The 23832-nt window shown below is 44.8% G+C and overlaps 2 protein-coding genes across 2 annotated transcripts in view; both read left to right on the forward strand.

The window, feature by feature from the left end:
* The window catches only part of LOC143793497 (uncharacterized), a 300046-nt gene that overhangs the window by 149134 nt on the left and 127080 nt on the right, over positions 1-23832 (forward strand). The gene's annotated exons all lie outside the window — the stretch shown is intronic.
* LOC143793551 (uncharacterized) lies at positions 1901-12029 on the forward strand. Its single transcript, XM_077280620.1, has 5 exons — positions 1901-2006; positions 2482-2628; positions 5103-5282; positions 6815-6938; positions 10281-12029. The coding sequence occupies exons 2-5, from the start codon at positions 2539-2541 to the stop codon at positions 11672-11674; spliced, it is 1788 nt and encodes a 595-aa protein (XP_077136735.1). The 5' UTR covers positions 1901-2006; positions 2482-2538; the 3' UTR covers positions 11675-12029.

The following is a 23832-nucleotide window of genomic DNA, read 5'->3' on the forward strand; positions in this document are numbered from 1 at the left end:
GCTGAACTGGATGGACAAATGGCTTTTTTCGGCCTTACTAACTATGTTACTATGTTTGATTTATGCACTGTGTGACTTTACTTTAGTAAACTTTACTTTCTCTATAACCTGAAGTTGTGTGGTATAATCAAGTCCTACATGTCTATTTCCTTGCCCACATGCTCAGCTGCCACAGAACCCGTCTCTGCCCTCCCCTAGTTCGAGTAGGCACAGGTCCCCCTCTGCGGTATAAAGGGTCTGTATTGCGTCCCCGGGGGACGCGCGCCCCACGCCATCGTGGTCGGTCAGCGTGGAGGCGTCTATGGGCTGGGCCGCATCAGCTCCTGGAAGGTAACCCAGAGTATGAGGAACTGTGTGCACTGACCGAGGGTCAGTAATGAACTGGGTGGTCTCCCACAGTAACTGGATGAAGTGAAGTCCAGCGTGTTTAGAGACTATGAATCAATGTCGTGTGCGCTGTATGACTAGAGACATTAATACGGCATACGGACACCCCCAGGAACTAGTCAAGGAGGGTTGGCAGGTGTAGTGGCTAAACTGTGAGTTAAAGCCGTATATAAAGTATCTGAGTTAAAGCTGCAAGTTAATGTCACCGGTTGGTGCCTATTGTGTTCTATGAAGTTTACCATGAACTGTGCATAACCAGATTTATGATGCCATAATAAACCACATGGACTGATTTTGTGAGAAAAAACTTGCCTGTGTGGCTGAGTCCTGTTGCTAAGCGAGAGTCCCCCAACACATGCGGCAAGCGCTATCTCACAAGACTTATCAGTCTAGTTCGGAGTTCATATTTGGAATCGATGTGTTTAACTTAGTATGAATCACGTGTTTTTCTCTCAGCAGTAAAATCATCGTTGTGAGGTGTCTCATTCCATATTCGTTTAGCTCTAATGTATTCACCAGCAGGTAAATTATGAATGACATGTCTAAGATGAGAGATCAGTGCAGGTAGTATAGAAATCCCAACTATCGGATTTCTGTAGATAGTAATGTGAATACGTGTCGTATCAACGTCTCCATCAAGAGAATGCCCAAAAAGGCTATGGAAGACGCTGCACATTATGGGTAAGAGTAAGATGGCAATGATTGCACTAATGTATACGACACAGTGGTATGGACAACACAATGTCCTCCCAGATGATGAGAATGTCATCGAAACGTCCATACCGGTGGATGGAGGACACAAAAGGGTTAACAGCGTTATAAATGCGTATATATATATATATATTTATATATTCACTAATGAGGATGACAACATAGCACCCAATGGGCACCTCTATAACAGTAGGAACCCATAATCTTTACCACTTCCTTACTGTCCTCTATATAACTGGGAAGTCTCCTGACTAGAGGTCGGGGACATTTATCCAACCATTTACATCATTTGTCAATGAACCCACATAGCTATAAACGATCACAAGGATGGAGGAAAGATTTCTTTACCCATTTGTCGTAATGTCTGAAATATCGGACATTGTGGGGGATTTTCCTTTAAAGGGACTCTGTCACCTGAATTTGGAGGGAACAATTTTCAGCCATAGGGGCGGGGTTTTCGGGGTTTGATTCACCCTTTCCTTACCCGCTGGCTGCAATATTGGATTGAAGTTCATTCTCTGTCCTCCATAGTACACGCCTGTACAAGGCAATCTTACCTTACACAGGCGTGTACCATGGAGGACAGAGAATGAACTTCAATCCAATATTACAGCCAGCGGGTAAGGAAAGGGTGAATCAAACCCCGAAAACCCCGCCCCTATGGCTGAAAATTGTTCCCTCCAAATTCAGGTGACAGTGTCCCTTTAAATATTGTCACCGCTGAGCCGTCTACACCGGAGCTGCCGGAATCACAGGTCCTTCACCACCTCTCTCTTGAGCCCCGCCCCCTGGTCACATGACGGTGACGTCACCACAGGTCCTTCCGCTCTCAGTGCAGCAGCTCCGTCCTGGTTGTGTGCAGCTCGTGTTCTCTGGTGTCAGCCAGCAGCAGATTTCCCGCCATTCCGGTGAGATTACAGGAGGGTTTGGTGGAGTTTTGGTGCTTGTGGTAAATCTGTGAGAGGAGAGTGTGGGGTGAGATCAGAGCTGTTCCTGTGGAGGCTCCTGCTCCATGTGACTGCGGCTCCTCAGTGTTGGGGACGGGCAGCATTGTATGGGGGATGTGCAGCGTCTCCCCCTCATCTCATGGCCCCGCTGGAGGTGTAGTTACCACGGTGACCGTCCTCTGCTGGAAGTGTGGTTACCACGGTGACCGTCCTCCTCTGGCAGTGTAGTTACCATGGTGATATCCTCTGCTGGCGGTGTAGTTACCACGGTGACCGTCCTCCCCCTACGAGGCTGATAATGAGCAGTCAGATCGGCGGAGGAGGCCGCGGTGGAGTTTTGTGGCTTTTCCTCCTGATAAATGTTGATATTTGGCAGAATTTAGTGCTTGTCGTTCTCTCGTCCCCTGTGATTTCCATCTTCTCCTCCATCATGAAGACGCCGGCAGGACGAGATCCCTCCAGCTGATCCAGTGCTCATCCCTCCTCCTCCTGAATGACCCCGAGGATGGACGAGGACAGGGATGAGACCACCAGAAGATTATTCCACTTGGCCCTGGAGATCGTCTCCCTGCTGAGCGGAGAGGTAACTCCTCTACATTTCTATCAGCTTTATTGTGTTCTGTGACAAGTCCGACATCGGGAGGAGGAAATCCAGAATAGAGAGAAGGATTCTTTCCTGTAAGAGCAGTGATTGTGTGGAGCTCTCTGCCCGGAGGAGTTGTCATGGGGATTCCCTATAAGAGCTGTAGAGGGGCCGGGATGTCTGTCCGGAGGGGAATAATATTCCCGGTTATGGCCCCAGATTACTGGAGACGGTTATTGATCCCGGGATTTCTACTGATTGTCAGATCTGGAGTCGGGAAGGAATTCTTCTCCCTAAAACCGGCCTCACACTGGCGAGTTTTACGGACGTATGAGCGCAGAAAATACATCCGTAAAATACGCATAACACACGGCCCAATGATTCTCTATGGCCCAGCTCCTATCAGCCGTATTTTACGGATCCGTATTATACGGTCTTGTACGGCCGTAGAAAATCGCAGCATGCTGCGTTTGTCAGTGTATTGCGCAAAAAAAATCGCCAATGAAAGTCTATGGGGGCGAGAAAAATATGGATTCCACACGGACCAGCAGTGTGACTTGGGAGAAATACGCAGCGGTGTTCTATAGAAATGCCGGTAATTCAATTGCCGGCTTTTCATTTCTCCTGCACAAACCCGACATGATATGAGACATGATTACATACAGTAAACCATCTCATATCCCTTTTTTTTTGCATATTCCACACTACTAATGTTAGTAGTGTGTATGTGCAAAATTTGGGCGCTGTAGCTTGTAAAATAAAGGGTTAAATCGCGGAAAAAATTGGCGTGGGCTCCCGCGCAATTTTCTCCGCCAGAGTGGTAAAGCCAGTGACTGAGGGCAGATATTAATAGCCTAGAGAGGGACCATGGTTATTGGCCCCCCCTGGCTACAAACATCTGCCCCCAGCCACCCCAGAAAAGGCACATCTGGAAGACGCGCCTATTCTGGCACTTGGCCACTCTCTTCCCACTCCCGTGTAGCGGTGGGATATGGGGTAATGAAGGGTTAATGTAACCTATCCATTATTAATACAATAGTACGAAATGGTTAATAAAACACACACACATTATTTCATTAAAATACCTTTAAATAAAGACACAGGGTGTTGTAATATTTTATTATACTGGTAATACAGGGAATGACCACCTGTATTTACCTTTAGTTGCGGTGATGCGCCCTCTGCTGGATGTCCTCATGAACTGGAGCCTTGAAAAAGTTTCCACGCTCGAGTTCATATGAGGACATCCAGCAGAGGGCGCCTCACCACAACTCAAGGTAACTACAGGTCACCCCGCTTTCCATTCATTCCCCGGGGTTTTTACAGGCACGAGCAGTGCTTTAGCAGAGCTCCTGGCTGTAAAATGATTTAACCCCTTCAGATGGATTTACTTCGTGGGACTTGATCTGAGCGACGGAAGGTATGAGATATTGTTGTTTTTTTTATTTTTCCTTTGTTACAGAACGAGGGTCTTCAGGTGGATTACCAGTATAATAAAATATTACAACACCCTGTGTCTTTATTTAAAGGTATTTTAATGAAATAATGTGTGTGTGTTTTATTAACCATTTCGTACTATTGGATTAATAATGGATAGGTGTCATAATTGACGCCTCTCCATTATTAATCTGGCTTAATGTCACCTTACAATAGCAAGGTGGCATTAACCCTTCATTACCCCATATCCCACCACTACACGGGAGTGGGAAGAGAGAGGCCAAGTGCCAGAATAGGCGCATCTTCCAGATGTGCCTTTTCTGGGGTGGCTGGGGGCAGATGTTTTTAGCCAGGGGGGGCCAATAACCATGGACCCTCTCCTGGCTATTAATATCTGCTCTCAGTCACTGGCTTTACCACTCTGGCGGAGAAAATTGCGCGGGAGCCCACGCCAATTTTTTCCGCCATTTAACCCTTTATTTTACAAGCTACAGCGCCCAAATTTTGCACATACACACTACTAACATTAGTAGTGTGGAATATGCAAACAAAAAGGGATATGAGATGGTTTACTGTATGTAATCATGTCTCATATCATGTCGGGTTTGTGAAGGAGAAGGAAAAAGCCGGCAATTGAATTAGCGGCTGTTCACAGATATCGCGCTGAATGAAATCTAAATACAGAATATATATATATATATATGTGTGAGTGTGTGTGTGTGTGTGTGTGTCTCAATGACATATATATATATATATATATATATATATATATATATATATATACTGTATATATGTTTTAACGAACATTTGAGCACATAAATCCATTAGATGTCGGTTTTGCAAGCCTGCGAGAAAATATCGCAGTACGGATGCCATACGGATTACATACGGAGGATGCCATGCGCAAAATACGCTGCCACACCCTGACTACGGATCACTATTTTTGGAACATTTCTGCATATTACGGCCATAAAATACGGACCGTACTTACATACGCTGAGTGTGACGCCGGCCTAAGTGTCTCTCTCCATACACAGGCTTACACACTAGTGAGGAAGACCCCGGGGGACGGTGTGACTCCCATCATCCATCTCCAGGAGTCAGGAGGGCGGAGCCCGGGCCCCATCACAGAGCCTCCCCCACACTCCCTGCTACATGAGAGGAACAAGAAGATCCTGGAGCTCAGCAACAAGATGATTGAGCTGCTGAGCAGAGAGGTGACTGCTGGGACATTATACAGGACTGGAGGATTCTGGGTGATGAGCGGAGAGGTGACTGCTGGGACATTATACAGCACTGGAGGATTCTGGGTGTTGACCGGAGAGGTGACTGCTGGGCCATTATACAGGACAACACTGGAGGATTCTGGGTGTTGACCGGAGAAGTGACTGCTGGGACATTATACAGCACTGGAGGATTCTGGGTGATGAGCGGAGAGGTGACTGCTGGGACATTATACAGCACTGGAGGATTCTGGGTGATGAGCGGAGAGGTGACTGCTGGGACATTTTACAGCACTGGAGGATTCTAGGTGATGAGCGGAGAGGTGACTGCTGGGACATTATACAGCACTGGAGGATTCTGGGTAATGACTGGAGAGGTGACTGCTGGGACATTATACAGCACTGGAGGATTCTGTGTGTTGACCGGAGAGGTGACTGCTGGGACATTATACAGGACTGGAGGATTCTGGGTGATGAGGGGAGAGGTGACTGCTGGGACATTATACAGCACTGGAGGATTCTGTGTGTTGACCGGAGAGGTGACTGCTGGGACATTATACAGCACTGGAGGATTCTGGGTGATGAGCGGAGAGGTGACTGCTGGGACATTATACAGCACTGGAGGATTCTGGGTGATGACCGGAGAGGTGACTGCTGGGACATTATACAGCACTGGAGGATTCTGGGTGATGAGCGGAGAGGTGACTGCTGGGACATTATACAAGACTGGAGGATTCTGACTGATGAGCGGAGAGGTGACTGCTGGGACATTATACAGGACAGCACTGGAGGATTCTGGGTGATGACCGGAGAGGTGATTGCTGGGACATTATACAGCACTGGAGGATTCTGGGTGATGACCAGAGAGGTGACTGCTGGGACATTATACAGCACTGGAGGATTCTGGGTGATGAGCGGAGAGGTGACTGCTGGGACATTATACAGCACTGGAGGATTCTGGGTGATGACCGGAGAGGTGACTGCTGGGACATTATACAGCACTGGAGGATTCTGGGTGATGAGCGGAGAGGTGACTGCTGGGACATTATACAAGACTGGAGGATTCTGACTGATGAGCGGAGAGGTGACTGCTGGGACATTATACAGCACTGGAGGATTCTGGGTGATGACCGGAGAGGTGACTGCTGGCACATTATACAGCACTGGAGGATTCTGGGTGATGAGCGGAGAGGTGACTGCTGGGACATTATACAGCGCTGGAGGATTCTGGGTGATGAGCGGAGAGGTGACTGCTGGGACATTATACAGCACTGGACGATTCTGGGTGATGGGCGGAGAGGTGACTGCTGGGACATTATACAGGACTGGAGGATTCTGGGTGATGAGCGGAGAGGTGACTGCTGGGACATTATACAGGACTGGAGGATTCTGGGTGATGAGCGGAGAGGAGACTGCTGGGACATTATACAGCACTGGAGGATTCTGGGTGATGAGAGGAGAGGAGACTGCTGGGACATTATACAGCACTGGAGGATTCTGGGTGATGACGGTGTCGCTGTTGTCAGGTTCCTATAAGGTGTGAGGACGTCGCTGTCTATCTCTCCATGGAGGAGTGGGAGTATCTAGAAGGACACCAGGATCGGTACCAGGACGTGATGATGGAGGAGCTCCGGCCTCTTACACCACGAGGTGAGAAGCGAGGCTCCTTGTTGGCTCCGGTGGATGTGATGACGTCTCTCCGGTGTCGTCATATAATACGATCATTCGGTGCAAGGATTTTTGACTTTGTGATTGTAGAATTTTTTAACCCTTTCCTGACCTTGGACGTTTTGTATCTGTCCAGGCAATTTTGCGATCACAGAAACTGCACTCATGAACGTCACTGGGTGATCAGCTGGTGATACAGCTGACTTCTGTCACTCTGTGCAGGAGCGGGGCCCACACCATTTCCGGCAGCTTAACCCCCTAAATGCTGTAGTTGATTACAATTGCAGCATTTAGAAGGCATAGGGAGGGAGCCCTCTTTGCTCTCCTTTTGGCACCTCTGCATTGTTTTCACGAGGACCCGATTGTTGCCATGGAGACTCGATGACGACATCAGGATCCCCTGGGTCCTGTAAAGTTAGTTAGATCATGCACAGTGCATTGCTATGCTTTTTAATGGCAATCAGTGTTGTGAAAGTCTCATAGTGGGACTAAGTAAAAAAAAAAATAGTGCAAAAAAAACTAAAGTGTAAAAATATTTGAAAAAAAAAATAAATACCAATAAATTTATATATTTTATTAAAAAAATTAAAATAATTGAAAGTACACATATTTGGTATCGCTGTGTGCAGAACAACCTGCTCCGTAAGTGTACCACCAGGTAACCCCTTCAGTGTACACTGTAAAAAAAAGTATGTAAAACAATACTTTATCATCTTACTGCTGAACAAAAAGTGGGCTAAAATGCAATAAAAAAGACGAATGTAAATAAAAATAGTATCTCTGAAAACGTCATCTTGTCCCTCAAAAAACAAGCCCCTATACAGCTGCATCAGCAGAAAAATTGTTACAGTTTTTATTCTGTTAAAGCGCTAAAAATAATATAACTGTGGAATCTCTGTAATCGTAATGAGCCGAAGAATAAAGCTGCCTTATCAATTTTATCACACTTGGAACGGCATAAAATTAAATCCCGAATAGCTGAATTTTGTTAATTCTGTCTCCCCCAAAAAAGGAATAGAAAGCGATCAAAAAATGTCATGTGACGGAAAATGTTACCAATAAAAACTTCAGCTCGTCGCGCAAAAAACGAGACCTCACATGACTGTGGGCCAAAATGTGGAAACAGTATAGCTCTCAAAATATGGTGATGCAAAAACTTCTTTATTCAATAAAAAGCGTCTTTTTCGGTGTGACAGCTGCCAAACATAAAAACCCGATATAAATCTGGTATTGTTGTAATCACAACAACCTGAAGAATAAAGTCAACTAGTCACTTATACCGCACAAGGAACGGCATAAAAAATGAAACCAATTTTTCACATGCTGTTGATTTGTTCATTCTGCCTCCCAAAGATCACAGTAAAGCGCACATTTATTCTGCGCTGAGCGCTTACACCTGGGTTTCCGTGTAAATCTTTGAAATACTTGATTCAGACAGAACCACTGGTGGAAGATTCCCTATAATGAGGCAGATGGAGGCACTGTGGACGCCATAAGACCTGTGATCCGACGGTGTCTGTCTTATTTGTAGTGCGTAACAGTGCGGTCCGCCACAAGGGTCCCTCCTCGGGTGTTTCATCTGTCACATCACTCAGAGATTTAGATGGAAACCCCAAAGTAAGTGCTCAGCGTAGAGCTCCGGATAAGTGTGATTCCAAACGTTATGCAAAATGTTCCCAATAAAAGCTTCAACTCAATCCAAAAATAAAACAAGTCCCCACTCAGGTCCGTCATCTTTTAACGGAATTAGAGGGGGCTTTCATTTTACTGGCAGTACAAAGGCTCTAGAAAAACAAAATGGCTCCTCACCCGCCAAAAGAAATTCAGCAAATTCTTTGTTCCCAAATCCAATTGCCCACCTCCCTTCTGAGCCCCAGTGTGTCTAAACCACATTTAGCGACCACATATTTGGCTTTTCTGTAGTGATGAGAGCCCGCCTAATTTACAGGAGGGTACCTCCAGAGGCACGGGCTGGGCATTATGTACTGGTCACTGCAGCGTACTGGTCACTACAACGTACGGGTCACTACAATGGCAGATTTACAATTTTCACTCGGCAACATTCATTGCTGCTTGTTTCTGGAAAACTCCCCTGGAGTCAAAATCATCACTACGTCTGCAGATAAATTCCCAAAGGGTTTTAATTTTCAAAATGGGATCACTTGAGGGGGAATCTGCTCTTTTTATGGTCCTGATCAATAGGCTCATATTTCCAGGATGACACAGATTGCCTTTTAAAGGTTGCTGTTTGTAAGTGTCCAAGTACTATCACTAAAAACTGTGATATTAGTGTCCCTAACATCAGCCCGCAGGGTCAGTGATTTACAGGCTCTATCTATTAACCACCCGGTTATTCAGGTATCGGATGATAGGGTTATTCTGAGGCCAGACCCATTGTATCTTCCTAAGGTAGCTTCAAAGTTTTATAGAAGCCAGGAGATAGTTCTCCCCTTCTTTTTTAGTGACCAAAAAAATGCGGAGGAACGCAAGCTTCACACGTTAGATGTTAGGAGAGCCTTGGTACAATACTTAGTCATGTCAAGACAGTGGAGGAAAAGTGAATCCTTTATTCGTGTCGTTTCAGAGAATTAGGAAAGGTCTTAAGATAATGAGGGGATAGCTAGATGGATTAGGGATGCCATTAGCCTAGCGTACTCTTCTAGTAATATACCAGTTCCTGAGAACCTGAAAGTCCATTCCACCAGGGCCATGGCAACCTCCTAAGCTGAGAAAGCGGTGGTGTCAATTGACAGAATATGTAAGACAGCAACATGGTCTTCCCCTTTAACCTTGTATAAACGCTACCATCTTAAGCGGTCTTCCTCTGATGACCTGTCCTTGGGGAGAAAGGTGTTCCCTCCCTAGGGTGCTTTTATCTATATAAATCTCTCGGGTGGTGCTGCCATGGGAGAAGGGGAAAACAATCTTAGTTACTTACTGGTAACGGGATTTTACAGAGCCCCTGACAGCACCCATATATTCCCTCCCCGTTTTCTCTAGTGGTGTGCACTTTTAAGGGTGTGTAAGAAAGAATGTTTTTTGGTGATGGTTATGTTACTGTCTGGAGGTCTTCTCATGCTCTGAAACCCAAACTGATGCGGAGGAGAGGTACTGCCCTTTTATTCAGTAGGTTTCCTGTCCTTGATTGGTGGATACCCTCTCTCAGGTGGTGCTGTCATGGGATCTGTAAAATCCCGTTACCGGTCAGTAACTAAGATTTTTCACTGACTAGGGTCTTCATTGTGAGCTCCATAAAACATATTGGAAATCCCTTTTGTGGTGTTGAAAAAAAAATCACATCCAATCTATCTTTCATCCTTCTAGGAAATCCTTCTGAGAATAACTGGTTATCACTAAATTGTAAAGAAGAAGATATCAGGAACCACACGAATGGAGAAAACCTCATTACCCTTCATGGACCTCCTGGACTTCACAGCACTACATTTTCTCATAATCCTCCTAATCATGAGGAACCCTCTCCTGAGCACTATCGCATTGTTACCACAATTCCAGGTGACAAAGTGGATACAAGATTTCAGTGTGACAAGCAACTTACTAAAAGCTCAGATTTTTTAACACAAAAAAAGTACAAAGAAGAGAAGCCATATTCCTGCTCAGAATGTGGGAAATGCTTTAAAAATAAATCAAAAGTTGTTATACATGAGAGAATTCACACAGGAGAGAAGTCATATTCATGTTCACACTGTGAGAAATGCTTTACAGATAAATCAAATCTTGTGAAGCACGAGAGTAATCACACAGGAGAGAAGCCATATTCATGTTCAGAATGTGGAAAATCTTTTAAATATAAATCAAGTTTTGAAAAACATTATAGAATTCACACTGGAGAGAAGCCGTACTCATGTTCAATGTGTGGGAAATGTTTTACACAAAAATCAACTTTTGTTTTACATAAGAGAATTCACACAGGAGAAAAGCCATTTTCATGTCAAGAATGTGGGAAGGCCTTCACAGATAAAGGGTATCTTGGTATACATCAAAGAATTCATACAGGAGAGAAGCCGTATTCATGTTCAGAATGTGGGAAATGTTTTGAAAGGAAATCTCATCTTGATACACATAAAAGAACTCACACAGGGGAGAAACCGTATTCATGTTTACAGTGTGGAAGGTGTTTTGCATTAAAATGTAATCTTCAGAAACATCAGAAAGTTCACACAGGAGAAAAGCCATGTTCATGTTCACTATGTGGTAAGTCATTCAGAGATAAAGGGAATCTTATTAGACATCAGAGAATTCATACAGGAGAGAAGCCGTATTCATGTTCAGAATGTGGAAAATGTTTTAGAAATAAATCACATCTTCTTAAACATCAAAGAATTCACACCGGGGGGAAACCATTTTCATGTTTACTCTGTGGGAAAAGCTTTACTGGAAAATTGGATCTTGTGAGACATGAGAAAAGCCACACACTAGAGAAGCCATATTCTTGTTCAGAATGTGGAAAATCTTTTAAATATAAATCAATTTTTACTATACATGAGAGAATTCACACTGGAGAGAAGCCGTATTCATGTTCACTGTGTGGGAAATGTTTTACACAAAAATCACATTTAGTTTTACACGAGAAAATTCATATAGAAGAAAAACCATTTTCATGTTCAATATGTGGAAAGTCCTTCACTGATAAAAGGAGTCTTATAAGACATCAGGAGAGCCACCATATACATGTCCCAAATGTGGGAAATCTTTTATAAATAAATCAAGTCTTATTACACAAGAGAAAAGTTACAGGAGAGATGCCGTATTCATGTTCACTATCTGGGAAATCTTTTATAAATATATTAAATCTTGTTACACATGAGAGAAGTGACACAGAAAAGAAACTAGTTATGTTCATTGTGTTTATAAATTTCAATAAATATTACTCATCATAAATGAGTACATCCCCCCTTGATAAGTAAGATTTTAATATCTCACTGAACTTAAAATTAATTTCCAAAATTTTGTCAATACTGAGTTTATTAGAACTTTTTTTTTTTTTATCAATACCATATGAAAGTAAGACCGGGGTCACACTTGGGAGTGTGATGCGAGAAACTTGCACATCAATACCCGACTCTACCCCCGGCACTCGGGACCGGAGTGTGCAGCTGCATGTATTTCTATGCAGGCGCACACTCCAGTCTTGAGTGCCTGCGGCAGTGCTGGGTATTGATGCCAGAGACTCGCACGAGTTTCTCGCATCACACTCGCAAGTCTGACCCTGGCCTAAGGTTAAAGCCGGGGTCACACTTGCGTGTGCAGTGTGAGAAATTCGCACGAGTCTCTCGCATCAATACCCGGCACAGCCGCCTTCCCTCGGGACTGGAGCGTTCAGCTGCATAGAAATACATGCAGCCCCACGCTTTGGTCCCGAGTGCCGGTGGCTGTGCCGGGTATTGATGCGAGAGACTCGTGCGAGTTTCTCACACTGCACACGCAAGTGTGACCCCAGCCTAATAATGTAACTTTCATTACAAAATCTTCAGTTTTACTCAAATTAGTTGATGTAAAAATAAGTACACCCACAGCAAAAGTTACTACCTCCTATAATTTTGTATGGCCTCCATGATTGTTATGAACAACATCAAGTTTTCTGGGCCTGGAATGAACAAGTTAGTGACATAATACTCCATCTATCTTTCTTCCCATCTTCAAGAACTAGCGCTCTTAGGGTATGTGTCCACGTTCAGGATTGCATCAGGATTTTATGCAGGTAAAATCCTGACCAGATCTGCACCTGAGGTCACTGGCAGGTCACCTGCGTTGTCCTTGCGTTTCTGCATTGTAAGGACATGCTGCGTTCTGAAAAGACGCGCCACATGTCCGTTTCCGCGGGTCTGCCACATGCGTCTTTTAATGCATAGTGGAGACGGGATTTTATGAAATCCCCTCCACTATGCTGTAACGTCTGGACGCTACGTGTTTGATGCTGCGGCTCTACGCAGCGTCAAACACGCAGCGTTTCCTGAACATGGAAACATACCCTTAGAGGCTGGATGGAGAGTGATGACAACTTGTGTCTTCAGAATTCACCATAGGTGTTTGGTGAGGTTCAGATCAGTAGGCACTTGGCCGCTGAATCACTTTCACCCTGTCCTGTCACAATGCATCAGTGGCCTTAGATGTGTGTTTTGGATCATTGTTATAGTTGGAGAGTGCTGGTCTTCCAAGAGCATGGAGTGATGGCAGCATCTTCTCTTTCACTATAGAGCAGAACATTTGTGAATTCATGATACCATCAATGAAATATAGCTCCCCGACCCCAGCAGCGCTCGTGCAGCTCCACATAAGGTCCCTGACACCACCATGTATCACTGTAGGTACCGTGCATTTTTATTGTATTCCTCTCCTCTGCAATGTCATACAAATTTGAAGCCGTCAGTTCCAAAAACATTTGTTTTGGTCTCATCACTCCAAAGTCCCAGGAGTCTTCATATTTTTCGGCATGTGCCAATGCAAATTGTAGGCCGGCTCTTTTGTGCATGGGCTTCAGGAGAGGATTTCTATGTGGGCAGGACCCATAAATGCCATTCCTCTATAGATAAAATGGGTCTCAATGCTTGGTGAGATCCATGGGAAGTGTTTGGATGAAAAATCCCAGGTTGGGAAGGAATGGATGGGATTTAGAAAGTTAGTGATAGTCCAGCACTTGTTTCCCGTGTGAATAAAAACAAAACCTGTTATTGAAAAATCCAAATTAAAATCGTAGAAACATTAAAAAAAAAAACATTCCTGGGGATAATAACTAAAAATCTACGCTTTTCAATCTGGTATTTGTGTTCAGTTCTTATTCCTGTGATAATAAATATCCAGTAACCTGCGTCTTATACACATCACAGTGTCTAATGCACAGAGGAAACCCTCAGCCACAAATGGACATGTGCGATATGTCTACATTACCCCTATGGACGATCACATGTCCACAACAGAAAGCATACGTGTCACACAAGAATGAAGTGTGTGCCATCTATAATGTGTATATTATGTAGAATTACTATACAGGAGAAAAGAAAAAACACAATTCAATAAATGGATGCAAGTTCTGAACGAAGATTCATACCACTGGGGAATATGGGGTCTAATTCCAGAATCCCCGAGGCTTCTCTGGGGTGTACTCTTTATACCAATCTCCCCCTTATCTGGTCTATAAAGTGATGATATTCCTGTTGTGTTGTATGAAATGTTGTGATGCTGCAGATGTATTACGTGTTGTGGGGCTCAGAACTTCCATATTGTGTGCCCAATGTGGAGACTTTTGGTTCTGACCGTGCACCCCACATATTGCAGGGGGCAAGCTTCACGCTGTATGATGTCAGTGACGTGTGGCACGCTGTATGATGTCAGTGACGTGTGGAGCCACAACTAATGAGACGTCCAATATTATGTTTAGTAGAGGAAACTTTCACTTTGGGCACATACACAAACCAGGTTTAGGTCGACCACATTCAATAAAACCTTTGGTATTTGTCACCCACTTGTCGGCTGACTTTCTTGTAGAGATATAAACTAGGAGAAATGATGTAACCGATAAAAACGTATATACTTGGATAGAGAGTCTGGTTAGTCTTAGTCTAAATTGCCCATAGTTGTTCCCTAGTTGTCCCTTCCTATCCTAGACACAATGTGCTGCCCTCGCTCACCGACGGCTAGCCCTGGTAAGCCTTGTTAAGAACTAGTGTAATCAGAAATTTGGTCGGGACTCAAAAGGAAACCCCATAACCGCCCTTGGGACCCAGAGATCAGTCCGCCTGGAAGTGATGTTACATGTCAGCACAATGAGACGGCAGCCAGCCTCCAGTGTAACATCTCCGGGGTCCCAGTGCTCAGAGCAGCACATATCTGTATCTGTTCCAGACACTAGAGAGCTCGGTATCTATTCATGCTTGGAATATCTGAACAAGATCACTAGGTGACGAAAACGGCCTAAGCTCTCACCATGTACGCCCACAAGATAAGCGTGCATAGCTTAGTGGCGACACGCGCATGCACCACCGGCCGCATACGGCCCAAAGACAGGTCAGAGTGCGTCTGCGCCGACCACGTCATGATGCCAGCCATAGCAATGGTGAGTATGAGACAGTGGGCAGGTGCACAGTTTGGTGTGCATGTGCCGACCACATCACTCAAAACGCCGGCCACAGGGACGCCCGCTGCCATCCCACCAATATATATAAAATATGCAGAGGCTCAGCTGAAATAAATTAACTTTTTGATGATATTCTAATTTTGTGAGAAGCAACTGTATGATAATGTGTTGTGAAGTCTGAAAAATTAAAGATTGCTTTCGGATTAGAGCCACCATCAGTACAAGAATACAGCACCAGAATCACCATCAGTACATGAATACATCGCCCAGCTTAAACCTCGATCAATTGCAATGTCAGGTCAGCCCTGCTGTATACGATTGTATAACATGAACCTGCAACCCCATGTATTTCAACAAAAAAGCAATTGTTACCATCCACCTCTCGTGTCTCCCCTTTTTCTCATAGGTTGTAAGCTTGCGAGCAGCAGGGCCCTCATTCCTCTTGGTATGTATATTAAACTGTAATTTCTGTTATGCTGTAATGTCTATTTCTGTACAAGTCCCCTCTATAATTTGTAAAGCGCTGCGGAATATGTTGGCGCTATATAAATAACTTTCTACTGCATCTGTACTCTGATGTGTAAGAGTTCACTTGTGTACTGAACTGCCCACTTTTAATACTTGTTTTTATTTGTTTGTGGAGTCTCGGGATCGGGTTCCCCACCGATCCACTCAAAATTAAAATGCGTAAAACAAAAATCTTCCAAAAGTTTAATTACTGTATAAGGGGCATGTATACTGGCCGATAATCAGGTGCTGATCGAACCAGGCTGACATTCATCCGATCTACGAGCAAAACAAATGGCAGGTGAAATAATTTTTAGTTTTAGATATCACTGTTCTGGACAGCAGGTCATCCTGTGTGAACGTGCTATGGAGTGCAATGCTGTTCTCTGTGCACAGAACCATCATATTAAGGCTCGCAGGCTATTAACCCCCAAGGGTGGTTTGCACGTTAATGACCGGGCCAATTTTTACAATTCTGACCACTGTCCCTTTATGAGGTTATAACTCTGGAACGCTTCAACAGATCCTGATGATTCTGACACTATTTTCTCGTGACATATTGTACTTCATGAAAGTGGAAAAATTTCTTTGATATTACTTGTGTTTATTTGTGAAAAAAAAATGAAAATTTGGCGGAAATTTTGAAAATTTTGCAATTTTCCAACTTTCCAACTTTGAATTTTTATGCCCTTAAATCACAGAGATATGTCACACAAAATACTTAATAGGTAACATTTCCCACATGTCTACTTTACATCACAATTTTGGAACCAACATTTTTTTTGTTAGTTATAAGGGTTAAATGTTGACCAGCGATTTCTCATTTTTACAACAAAATTGACAAAACCATTTTTTTTAGGAACCACCTCACATTTGAAGTCACATTTAGGGGTCTATATGGCAGAAAATACACAAAAGTGTCACCATTCAAAAAACTGCACCCCTCAAGCTGATCAAAACCACATTCAAGAAGTTTATTAACCCTTCAGGTGCTTCACAGGAGCAGAAGCAATGTGGAAGGAAAAAATGAACATTTAACTTTTAAGTCACGAAAATGATCTTTTAGCAACAATTTTTTTATTTTCCCAAGGGTAAAATAAAATCTACCTAAACAGTGGAAACCCCCAAGTGACCCTATTTTGGAAACTAGACCCCCTAAGGAACGTATCTAGATATGTGATGAGCACTTTGAACCCCCAGGGGCTTCACAGAAGTTTATAACGCCCGGGCGTGAAAATAAGAAGTCATATTTTTTCCACAAACATGATCTTTTAGTCCCCAATTTTTTATTTTCCCAAAGGTAACAGGAGAAATTGGACTTTAAAAGTTGTGCGTTTTGTCCTGAGTACGCTGATACCCCATATGTGGGGGAGAACCACTGTTTAGGCGCACGGCAGGGCTCGGAAGGGAAGGAGCGGCGTTTGATTTTTTTCAACCTGAAATTGGCTGGAATTGCGATCGGACGCCATGTCACGTTTGACGAGCCCCTCATGTACCTAAACAGTGGAAAACCCCCACAAGTGACCCCAATTTGGAAACTAGACCCTCTAAGGAACTTGTCTAGATGTGGGGTGAGAACTTTGAACCCCCAAGTGTTTCACTAAAGTTTATAATGCCCAGGCGTGAAAATAAAAAATCCTATTTTTTGCCAACAAAAATGATCTTTTAGTCCCCAATTTTTTTATTTTCCCAAGGGTAACAGGAGAACTTGGACCTCAAATGTTGTTGTCCAATTTGTCCTGAGTACGCTGGTACCCCATATATGAGAAAAAACTGTTTGGGCACACGTTGGGGCTCGAAAGGGAAGTACTGACATTTTGGAACGTCATGTTCTGTTTGCAGTGCCCCTAATGTGCCTAAACAGGAAAATAAAAACAAGTGACATCATTTTGGAAAGAAGACCCCCAAAGAACTTACCTAGATGTGCCCCCTTTAGAACTAATCTGTTTCTGTAAAGTAAATTAGTAGTGCATGGAGGTGTGGTACAATTTAAAGCTATCCTTCATACACAGGCCAGGTTTTTCGGGGCAGGTGTCGCATTGATAGATGGTGTCCTTGCGTATTCCCCTTTTGTAGCACACTCGGCACCTTTTTTGCGGCTTACCTTTTCTTCCAGTTGGCGGGACCACCCCCGGACACCCCCGGAAAATGCTGACCTGGTACGATATGAGCACCTTCAGTTCCAGAGGTACTGGAGCCCGCTCCTTCCGGAGTGTCAAACAACAGGGCCTTAACCACTACCTCCTGGAAATGAAGGTACGACGTATCGATGTGGCATGTGTTGTGGATTCTGTTTGTGGGCTCCCTCTGGTGGTTACTGCTGGTACTGGGTGACTTTGGTGGGTTGCGGCCTTTGGTTTCCACCTGTCCATCAGAGGCTGGGTGTTTCCTATTTTACCTGGCCTTTCTGTCATTCCCTTGCCGGCTATCAATGTATTCAGATGTGCTCTGTTTTGTTCCTGCCTACCTGCTCCCAGATCTTTCAGGATAAGCTAAGTGCTGATTTTCAGTTGTTTGGTTTTTTTGTCCAGCTTGCTTATTATGTCTCTATGCTAGCTGGTAGCTCTAGTGGACTGAGGTTCTCCCCATGTGCCATGAGTTGGCACATGGGTTCTTGTAATCTCAGGATGGTTTTTTTTGATTAGGGTTTTTTGCTGACCGCTCAGTCCCCTTTTGTATCGCTCTGCTTTCTAGTTTACAGCGGGCCTCAATTTGCTAAAACTATATATATCATCTCTATGTGTGTGCCTTCCTCTCATTTCACCGTCAATACATGTGAGGGGGCAACTATATCTTTTGGGGTTCATTCCTCTGGAGGCAAGTGAGGTCTTTATTTTCTCTGCAGTACTAGTTAGCTCTTAGGCTGGTGCGTGGCGTCTAGAACCAACGTAGGCACGCTCCCTGGCTATCTCTAGTTGCGTTTGTCAGGCGTAGGGCAGCGGTCAGCCCAGGTTCCATCACCCTAGAGCTCGTCCGTTATTTATTTGTACTCTGCTTGTCCTGTGCTATCCCTAGCCATTGGGGATTCATGACAGTATAGCCGGACCACAAAGTGTTAATTGTTTGGGCTGAAGCAGGAGAAAAAGAAGTGTTTAAGGGAAATTTTTTTTTTTTTTTTTTCCCTTCAGAGTTTTGCTGCCTAGCCCTTAATTGCTGTCTAGCTGCTTCTTACCTCCTCTTAACCCTTGAATGGCTCTGATCTTAGCTGTTTAACATGGATGTCCAGAGTTTGGCTTCCAGCCTGAGTAATCTCGCTCCTCTGGAGACCCTGCTCAACAGGTCAAGATTGTAATATCTTTCCTGCGGGGCGACCCTCAGAATTGGGCATTTGCATTGGCACCAGGGGATCCTGCATTGCTCAGTGTGGATGCGTTTTTTCTGGCATTGGGATTGCTCTATGAGGAACCTAACCTGGAGATTCAGGCTGAAAAGGCTTTATTAGCCCTCTCTCAGGGGCATGATGAAGCAGAAATATATTGTCAAAAATTTCGGAAATGGTCGGTGCTTACTCAGTGGAATGAGTGCGCCCTGGCTGCAAACTTCAGAAATGGTCTTTCCGAGGCCATTAAGGATATTATGGTGGGGTTCCCTACGCCTACAGGTCTGAATGAGTCTATGGCTATGGCCATTCAGATTGATCGGCGTTTACGGGAGCGCAAACCCGTGCACCAGTTGGCGGTGTCTTCTGAACAGGCACCTGAGACTATGCAATGTGATAGAATTCAGTCCAGAAGTGAACGGCAAAATTATAGGCGGAAAAATGGATTGTGTTTTTATTGTGGTGATTCAGCTCATGTTATATCAGCATGCTCTAAACGCACAAAAAGGGTTGATAAATCTTTTGCCATTGGTACTCTGCAGCCTAAGTTCATTTTGTCTGTGACTCTGATTTTTTCACTGTCTTCCATTTCCGTCGATGCCTATGTGGATTCGGGCGCTGCCCTGAGTCTTATGGATTGGTCATTTGCTAAACGCTGCGGTTTTAGTCTGGAGCCTCTGGAAGTTCCTATTCCTCTGAAGGGAATTGACTCTACACCATTGGCTATGAATAAACCGCAGTACTGGACACAAGTGACCATGCGCATGACTCCCGTTCATCAGGAGGTGATTCGCTTCCTTGTACTGTATAATTTACATGATGTACTAGTGCTTGGTCTGCCATGGTTACAAACTCATAATCCTGTCCTGGACTGGAAAACAATGTCTGTGTTAAGCTGGGGATGTCAGGGGGTTCATGATGATGCACCTCCGATTTCAATCGCTTCATCTACTCCTTCTGAGATCCCTGCGTTTTTGTCTGACTATAGGGATGTTTTTGAGGAGCCTAAGCTCAATTCGCTCCCTCCTCATAGAGATTGTGACTGTGCTATAGAATTGATTCCTGGCAGTAAGTTCCCTAAGGGTCGTTTATTTAATCTGTCACTGCCAGAGCATACTGCTATGCGGAATTATATTAAGGAGTCCTTGGAAAAGGGACATATTCGTCCATCTTCGTCCCCTCTGGGAGCAGGTTTTTTTTTCGTGGCAAAAAAAGATGGTTCCCTGAGGCCTTGTATAGATTATCGCCTTCTGAATAAGATTACAGTCAAATATCAGTATCCATTGCCATTATTAACTGATTTGTTTGCTCGCATTAAGGGGGCTAGGTGGTTCACTAAAATAGATCTTCGCGGTGCGTATAATCTGGTGCGGATAAAACAGGGTGATGAGTGGAAAACCGCATTTAATACGCCTGAGGGCCATTTTGAGTATTTGGTAATGCCTTTTGGACTCTCCAATGCTCCGTCAGTCTTTCAGTCCTTTATGCACAATATTTTCCGTGAATATCTGGATAAGTTTATGATTGTGTATTTGGATGATATTTTGGTGTTTTCTGATGACTGGGAGTCTCATGTTCTACAGGTCAGGAAGGTGTTTAAGGTTCTGCGGGCCAATTCTCTGTTTGTGAAGGGCTCAAAGTGTCTCTTCGGAGTCCAGAAGATTTCTTTTTTGGGGTACATTTTTTCTCCTTCTACTATTGAGATGGATCCCATCAAGGTTCAGGCTATTTGTGACTGGACACAACCTACATCTGTTAAGAGCCTTCAGAAGTTCTTGGGGTTTGCTAATTTTTATCGTCGGTTCATTGCTAATTTTTCCAGTATTGTTAAACCTTTGACTGATTTGACTAAAAAGGGTGCTGATGTTGCTGATTGGTCTCCTGCGGCCGTGGAGGCCTTTCAGGAACTTAAGCACCGGTTTTCTTCTGGTCCTGTGTTGTGTCAACCAGATGTTTCACTTCCTTTTCAGGTTGAGGTTGATGCTTCCGAGATTGGAGCGGGGGCGGTTTTGTCACAGAGAAGTTCTAATGGCTCGGTGATGAAGCCATGTGCTTTCTTCTCTAGAAAATTCTCGCCCGCCGAGCGCAATTATGATGTGGGTAATCGGGAGCTTTTGGCCATGAAGTGGGCATTTGAGGAGTGGCGTCATTGGCTTGAGGGTGCTAAACATCGTGTGGTGGTCTTGACTGATCACAAGAATCTCATTTACCTTGAGTCTGCCAGGCGTTTGAATCCTAGACAGGCTCGTTGGTCGTTGTTTTTTTCTCGTTTCAATTTTGTGGTTTCATACCTGCCAGGTTCAAAGAATGTGAAGGCAGATGCTCTTTCCAGGAGTTTTGTGCCTGACTCTCCTGGAGACTCTGGGCCTACTGGTATCCTTAGGGATGGGGTAATATTGTCCGCCGTATCCCCAGACTTGCGACGTGCATTGCAGGAGTTTCAGGTGGATAAACCGGATCGTTGTCCACCAGAAAGACTGTTTGTCCCGGATGATTGGACCAGTAGAGTCATCTCCGAGGTCCATTCTTCTGTGTTGGCTGGTCATCCTGGAATATTTGGTACTAGAGACTTGGTGGCCAGGTCTTTTTGGTGGCCTTCCTTGTCTAGGGATGTGCGTACCTTTGTGCAGTCTTGTGAAGTGTGTGCTCGAGCTAAACCTTGCTGTTCTCGGGCCAGTGGGTTGTTGTTATCCTTGCCCATCCCGAAGAGGCCTTGGACGCACATTTCCATGGATTTTATTTCTGATCTCCCGGTTTCACAGAAAATGTCCGTTATCTGGGTTGTGTGTGACCGCTTTTCTAAGATGGTTCATTTGGTGCCCTTGCCTAAGTTGCCCTCCTCCTCTGAGTTGGTCCCTTTATTTTTTCAGAACGTGGTTCGTTTGCATGGGATTCCGGAAAATATCGTTTCTGACAGGGGATCCCATTTTGTGTCTAGATTTTGGCGGACGTTTTGTGCCAAGATGGGCATTGATTTGTCTTTCTTGTCTGCATTCCATCCTCAGACGAATGGCCAGACGGAGCGAACTAATCAGACCTTGGAAACTTATTTGAGGTGTTTTGTTTCTGCTGATCAAGATGACTGGGTTGCTTTTTTGCCACTGGCCGAATTTGCTCTTAATAATCGGGCTAGTTCTGCCACGTTGGTCTCTCCTTTTTTTTGTAATTCGGGGTTTCATCCTCGTTTTTCCTCTGGTCAGGTGGAGTCTTCGGATTGTCCTGGAGTGGACGTGGTGGTGGACAGGCTACATCAGATTTGGAATCAGGTGGTGGACAATTTGAAGTTATCTCAGGAGAAGACTCAGCAGTTTGCTAATCGCTGTCGCCGCGTGGGTCCCCGACTTCTTGTTGGGGATTTGGTGTGGTTGTCTTCTCATTTTGTCCCTATGAAGGTCTCTTCTCCTAAGTTCAAGCCTCGGTTCATCGGTCCTTATAGGATCTCGGAGATTCTTAACCCTGTATCTTTTCGTTTGGATCTCCCAGCATCGTTTGCTATTCATAATGTGTTCCATCGGTCGTTGTTGCGGAGGTATGAGGTGCCCGTTGTTCCTTCGGTTGAGCCTCCTGCTCCGGTGCTGGTGGAGGGAGAATTGGAGTATGTTGTTGAGAAGATCTTGGATTCTCGTGTTTCCAGACGCAAACTCCAGTATTTGGTTAAGTGGAAGGGTTATGGTCAGGAGGATAATTCCTGGGTGGTCGCCTCCGATGTTCATGCGACTGATTTGGTCCGCGCCTTCCATAGAGCTCACCCTGATCGCCCTGGGGGTTCTCGTGAGGGTTCGGTGACCCCTCCTCAAGGGGGGGTACTGTTGTGGATTCTGTTTGTGGGCTCCCTCTGGTGGTTACTGCTGGTACTGGGTGACTTTGGTGGGTTGCGGCCTTTGGTTTCCACCTGTCCATCAGAGGCTGGGTGTTTCCTATTTTACCTGGCCTTTCTGTCATTCCCTTGCCGGCTATCAATGTATTCAGATGTGCTCTGTTTGGTTCCTGCCTACCTGCTCCCAGATCTTTCAGGATAAGCTAAGTGCTGATTTTCAGTTGTTTGTTTTTTTTGTCCAGCTTGCTTATTATGTCTCTATGCTAGCTGGTAGCTCTAGTGGACTGAGGTTCTCCCCATGTGCCATGAGTTGGCACATGGGTTCTTGTAATCTCAGGATGGTTTTTTTTGATTAGGGTTTTTTGCTGACCGCTCAGTCCCCTTTTGTATCGCTCTGCTTTCTAGTTTACAGCGGGCCTCAATTTGCTAAAACTATATATATCATCTCTATGTGTGTGCCTTCCTCTCATTTCACCGTCAGTACATGTGAGGGGGCAACTATATCTTTTGGGGTTCATTCCTCTGGAGGCAAGTGAGGTCTTTATTTTCTCTGCAGTACTAGTTAGCTCTTAGGCTGGTGCGTGGCGTCTAGAACCAACGTAGGCACGCTCCCTGGCTATCTCTAGTTGCGTTTGTCAGGCGTAGGGCAGCGGTCAGCCCAGGTTCCATCACCCTAGAGCTCGTCCGTTATTTATTTGTACTCTGCTTGTCCTGTGCTATCCCTAGCCATTGGGGATTCATGACAGGCATGCACATCGTGACAGCAGGAAAGTGTTGAGCATTGCCATTTGTACAATGTGCATGGACAGCTTTTTGTACCACACCCTTGCCTTTCTCAAAGCACTACGGTTGGAGGAGTTGATCGGAGAGATCAACGCCCCACATGTTTTTGTTGTACCCCAGTACACAGGTCGGTTTGCTAACCTCTGTAGAGGTACCTCGTACAGTCCTGAGGGCGCTGCCATCACTGTGTATGGTGGTCAATAGAAGGACATCCCTCTTGTCCTTGTAGTTGACCACCAGCAGGTGGTCGCTACATTTGGCTTTGCTCTCACCTTCTCTGAGAGTCTGCCCAAGTAGCGTCTTCGGGAGACCTCTCTGATTTTTGCGGACAGTACCGCAGGCTGTGGTACCTCGCGCA

This window comes from Ranitomeya variabilis, chromosome 1, assembly GCF_051348905.1.
Source record: "Ranitomeya variabilis isolate aRanVar5 chromosome 1, aRanVar5.hap1, whole genome shotgun sequence".
NCBI classification, from domain to species: Eukaryota; Metazoa; Chordata; class Amphibia; order Anura; family Dendrobatidae; genus Ranitomeya; species Ranitomeya variabilis.